Source organism: Zerene cesonia, chromosome 19, assembly GCF_012273895.1.
Source record: "Zerene cesonia ecotype Mississippi chromosome 19, Zerene_cesonia_1.1, whole genome shotgun sequence".
In the NCBI taxonomy this organism is placed as follows: domain Eukaryota; kingdom Metazoa; phylum Arthropoda; class Insecta; order Lepidoptera; family Pieridae; genus Zerene; species Zerene cesonia.
Window position 1 is genome coordinate 5574046 of NC_052120.1, and position 6211 is coordinate 5580256.

General features: G+C 30.6%; 1 protein-coding gene across 1 annotated transcript; it reads left to right on the forward strand.

Moving 5' to 3' along the window:
• The first annotated feature begins 87 nt into the window (after positions 1–87).
• Positions 88–4009, forward strand: LOC119834565 (F-box/WD repeat-containing protein 4). The gene is made up of 9 exons (XM_038358962.1): positions 88–367; positions 443–645; positions 733–802; positions 1101–1327; positions 1410–1618; positions 2141–2264; positions 2819–2960; positions 3520–3654; positions 3815–4009. The coding sequence occupies exons 2-9, from the start codon at positions 458–460 to the stop codon at positions 3977–3979; spliced, it is 1260 nt and encodes a 419-aa protein (XP_038214890.1). The 5' UTR covers positions 88–367; positions 443–457; the 3' UTR covers positions 3980–4009.
• The last annotated feature ends 2202 nt before the right edge of the window (positions 4010–6211 follow it).

Genomic DNA, 6211 nt, shown 5'->3' on the forward strand with positions numbered 1-6211 from the left:
ATAATTTTTATTCCTATTAAATGCTCCTTTGGCATAAAACAGGAATCTTGATGTCCGGGCGGAGACGGGACGAGCGTCTACTATAGTATAAAAAAACTCTGTGAAGCTGTGTCCTATTATCTATGATCTTTGCAAATGTTTTCATTTTTGGGGATTTGTTATTTACGGTGTATCTAGTTCGTTAGTCGTTTTTTATTACTGTTTACATTGTACTTTGAGTACATTGAGTTTCAAAAAAATGTAATGTACGAAATAGAAATTATGCATAAAAACAACCAAGTTAAGGGCCCATTTCTCTTGCTATGACATTCTTGTCAGTTGTTATATGTATAGGTAACATAAATTCGTTGTGCATAAATATATATAAGTAGGTATATACTATATAATAACTTATTTGAATTTTGATATTGTAATATTGTAAAAACTTATAAAAAAATTTCAGTATCAAGTCATAAATATGAGTGAAATAAATCTCATAAAATTGCCGCACGAAATTTTAGTAAACATATTTAAAAGACTGTACATATTTGATCTTCGGAATCTAATGTTATCGTGTAAATATTTGCGGGAGTTTATAGAAAATGAAAGCAGTTTATGGAAAATCGTATGTCGACGAGGACTCATCATAGCCACAAATGAAAAAAGGTAAAGAAGCAAATAAGTAAATGGTATAGAAAAAGGCTTTTATTCGAATATGTTTTTAATTACTTCTATTGTTAATTTTATTTACAGATTTCCTATAACTTGGTATAATAGAAGCAGGATATCGTATAATTGGCGTAGAGGAATTTTTAAATCAAAGGTAAATTAATCATATTATAAAGTTTATTTTATCTCTATAGTATACCACATAATATGATTAAATAGATTTTTAGCTAGCCAACTACGAATATGGCTCTTTACTATATACCTAATATTACATCAATTGTTTCTTAAATATGATTTATTTTGCTTTATAGTTTTGTTGATTTATTACTAAAATATGCACCTGATTTAGTTTTGAATTATAATATTAGTATAGATTAAGCTTAATTAGCAGATATCATGCAGTAGATTTGAATTTTGCCAATAAATTATTAATGTCAAATGTTCAATTCCAGTTAATAGTACAACATTCAACAAATTATATACCATGGATGCAACTATTTGCTGATGTGTTGATTTTATCCATTGGATCCGAACTTAAATGCTATGCTATAGATAAATCTGGTTTTAACCGTGGGCTATTATGGAGCATTCATGTTCCTATAATGCAGAGATATGATGTGCGTACTAATGATGTGTCAAGATTCATTTTAAGGGAAAATTTAATTGTTTGTGGAAATAGGTAACATACTGAATATGTTATAAATATACATTTTATTTATTATTTAACATCAACAATAATTCAATCGGCTATTGAATTCCAGGGATGGTAGCGCAGCTGTTTATCAATTTAATGATATTCGTAAAAAGCCCAGACTGTTGTATTATATTGAGAATTGCCATGAAAATGGTCAAGTTGAGGTGACAGCGGTAGAATCATTTAATAACTCTGTAATAACATGTTCAAATATTAGTCCCCATGTATGCTTATGGTCAATGGATGAAGACTTTGTAAAGAATACAAATAGCAACTGTAAGTATTAAGAATATATTGTTTCTGAATATTATCATTCTCTTCACATTTTCACAGTATGTTATTTCCTCGTTTATGTATATGTTACGCTCAAAGACAAAAAAACAAAAAAATACCTCATAATGCGTTTTAGTCACAGTAAATATGCCGCCCGAAAATTGTGTGTTCTAATTTGAAGTCTCGAATGCGCTGTGGCAATGGAGAAATGCCACTGTTTCTAAATATTAATTACTTTATAATAATGTCGGTCACTCAATAATAAATAATAATACTGGCTAATTTTGTAACCAGTCAAAGCTGAAACCATCCCAGCTCCTCCATGAACCTAGTAAGATGCCGGTCACCTTCTTTTGAATACCAAAACTCACAAGTGTACTTCCCTGGAGGTGGTGTTACATAATTCCAATCCATATATTAAATTGTTAAAAAGAAATTGTTAATAATTTACTAATTATATTGAATAATCTGAATCGGTACATATACGAAATACGGAAATTAATTCAGTAATATCTCTTTGTTTAGGCATAAGCGAGTTCATTGTTCCAGAGTGTGTTGGCAGTAGATCCCTTGCAGTTGATCCAACAAAAACTAAATTGGCTATTGGTCCCAATGGAAACAGTAAGCCCATTTTGCTTGATATCAATACGTAGGTAGTTTATTTCGAATATATTAATTATTTACGTTCTTTAAGGGTGTCATAGTATAAGAAATTTATTATTAAGGATCTTCAATAAAAAATAATAATTAAAATTAATAAAAATATCTGTGTTAATAAGTTTTTTGAAATAGTAAACTTTAGAATTGTTAGAATAATTTCTGATTAAACAAAACTAGCTTAGTTTACTCACCTACCCTCTGTTTGAAATTTATTGGGGGTTATGATCTAAAACTTACTTATAACTAGCTGCGTCCCGCAGTTTCACCTGCGTCCCGCAGTTGCCTACGTTTTTGCTCCTTACATTAGCTACATGTAAATGAAAGTCCCGTCAAAGTCGGTCCAGCCATTCCAGAGATTAGCCAGAATAAACTGACAAAAATTGTTATTTTGATGAATGTACTGTATATATATTCATACACATGTTAAAACGCTTATTTCAAAATTACAAACACATTTCAATATTATTTATATGTATAGATGAAATGCTAATAGCAAAGTTTAACGAGTAATTACCGATATACTCTTACATCAAATTATTCTAGTGGTGATTACCTAATGACGTCCAAAGAAACTAAGGACTTAAAGCATGTCATTAGGGATATACAATGGCACAATGAAAATGGAATTATCTATGTGTCTCATTCTGGGAAGCTGCAATATATTGATGTCAGGACAAATGATGTGGTAAGAATAAATGAATTGTTTTGTAACATATTGCCCTCTTTTAAACAGTTTTCAAAAAAAGAGGAGGTTCCCAAGTATTTTTTGTGTAATAACTCATAACTTTTTACTGGTTAAACCGATTTTAATGTTTTTTTTTAACTAATGCCTCCCATGTGTATCCCTTTCAATTGAATGTTATTGTTTTGGTAGTCATTTTATTTAGATAACTTTAATAATAAAGTAATTGTACTAGGTATGTATTAAAATTAAGATAGTATTATATAATGTAATTTCTATTTTAATAGTAAAATTTCAGTTGACAAACTTTCGAAGCGTATGCCTTTTTCTTCTAAAATAAACCACATTTAAATTAGCGAAAGTTCTTAGTTGAAATGAGAACCTCTTTCTTTTGAAATCGGTTGAAAATGTGTCTTTATTAAAGTAATAAACCACATTTCTTTAGAACCTTGTTGTTATTACCTTCTTAAAAGCTTGTTTTATCTATGTCTTTATATATATATATATATACCATATTATGTAACATATTTACATATCCATATTATGTATTATCCATTTTTAGATTTACACTGCTCGAGACCCTTTTCAATCATCATTATATTGTGTTAAATCAGACGGAGACAGGGCCGTTATAGTAGGATCATCGGAGTATTCACGATGCGTATTATTTGATTTACATTCTTCACATCATGTACAGGTAATTTCTACAAAAACTCCGAAATAGTTTCCTATGTTAATAGTGGCTTAAAAGAAGTCAAAGGCATTTGATAATTATTCTGAATATCCAAGGGATCAAAATGTAATTTTTCAATATGGTATCAATTCAAATCATAATTAGATATGTATAAATTTTGCAGATGTACTTTACACAAAAGAAGTCGTCGCCTATTTATAGCTTAGATTTTGATGCAAGAAAATTAGTAGCAGCTGCAGATCGAGGTGTGGCTGTTGCGAATTTCAACGTCAATGCAAGCACAACAAAAATGAAAGACTATTCTCATATATTCGAATTTGTTACCTAATATACGAAATAAAATAAACGATATCATTTATTTTTTTTTAATTTACATTGCTCTACTCTATCGAGGGTGCATGCAACATGTAGATATTAAGAAAAATCGGCCGAGGGCGATCCAACAAAGTTTCAGTCTTGCATCTTCATTGAACGGGCATTTTCTAAAGACTTATAAAAAACAAAGATTTGGAACTTCCGGTATGCAACTCAAGAGCCCAGTACACTTATGTCTTAGCAAAAGTTGTTCAGTCTGAGAGGCGTTTTTTTACGTTAACACTTTATGATTATTTTCCATTGATGATGGAATATCATGGAAATGACTGCCAACACTCGTGTTTATTTTGCTTCATTTCCTTTTAAGTATCATGGTAGGCTACCCGGTATTGCAACCCGTCTTAGCGTCAACTCACAAGGTGTTATGCCGGTGAGACTGTTCATACAGCGCATACTGCTCATTCCCACCAATTTTCCCTTTCATTTGAAAGTTGCTGGGAATGCATGCTATGCCATTGCAATAAACAAGTCATGGGGGTAGAAGCTTAAAGACGCTGGTGTTGGCCTGATAACCGGCTGTTTTTCTCATAATCAACTTAATGTTGCTTTTTCGAGGGCCAACAATGTTTCCGATCTTACATATCGACTCCTATAGAACATGTATTTTACAATGTAGTTTTATAAATAACTATCTTTTGGCCGCGGCTTCGCGTTTCGCGTTATATTCAGTGTAAAACCATCCCCCATCATTTTTTCTATGTTATGTACACTATATACTATATTAAATTATAAATTGTATAATAATATTATAAAGAGGAAGAATTTGCATTTTTGTTTGTTGTTTGCTATGGATAGACTCAAAAACTACTATTAGAAAACTGCAACTTCGCTGAGTAATATAGGCTATATATTTACCAAGGGCGAACAGCTAGTTATACATATAAACCTTCCTCTTGAATCACTTTATCTATTAAAAAAACAAATTAAACTGATAAAAAGTGGAAAGGGAGTTTGTTTGTTTTATACTATGTAGTGAAGGTTTTTTTAAAGATATTTGCAATAACCGTGTGCTCTTGGGCTCCGCTTCTGAATCTTCGGAATCGCGAAGAAAAGTATAATATCTATACCTTTGACCTAATTGGATTTAAATCCTCCAGTTGTTCACGTTTAAAATTCTCCCGAACGAAGGCGTGGAAGTTAACTTTAGGAAGAAAAAGGTGAATTAAGGTTTTCCGGTTTAACAAAAAAAGACATTAAGAATCAAGCCATAGCCGATATTCCAAATTTTCAAAAAAATTATCTTATCTCTTCATACAGCGTATTACAATGGTGATGAAGTTGTGATTATGTAATTATTGATTTAATGATTTATGTTGGTAGTTTAAAATTGAAATTATTGGAACATTTTTCTTCTTTATGGCAATTCCTGAGTCCATCGAGAACAGATTCTGTCACTTACGCCAATGGGCAATGACAAGTAAATCTGTATTGCCAGAACTGAAGGTTATATTTATTACATTTTTCGTAAATTTTGGCCCATACTCAAGTTTTGAACAGATTATTATTATCAGAGTATCTTCTCTATCGTTTAGATTATACTTGTATTAAGCATACTATGTACTGAGAAAAGATCATGGGTGGGATGACAAGCTTTTTATCTCAATATCTTAATATATAAAAATCCAGTGTCATGATGTATGTTCCCAATGAACTCTTCACCAACTCAACCGCTTTTGATGAAATTTTGCATTTTATGTGTAATTTGGTCCAACTTAAGATATAGGATAGTTTTTATTTCGATTAATTATCCCAATCTTAATTAAGTAAAACATTGCAAATAGGGAAACATCGTGACCAGTGTTCCCAACTTAGGGGTTTTCCCCCCAAATTTAGGGGGTAAATTAGTGGAATGGGATTTTTTTAGGGGTTTTATATGTTTAGGGGTATTTTTAGGGTTTTTCTGAATATATAATATTCTGAATATAATAGAACTATCGAATGCAATAATCAATTAAATTTATTTTTCACATTAATTCGTAATGGTGGATCTTGCACAACATTCACTCCATCTTCTAATATGTTAAGTTTATTCAATGTTAACATGTATGATTTTAAAAATTCTGACTCTTCAGAGGAAACTGACACAATTTTTAATGTATTAGTTAATATATAAATAAAAAGCATTAACAAATATTACTGAATATTACTTATTATATTATTTTGATTGAATATTATTTTTTAGGGG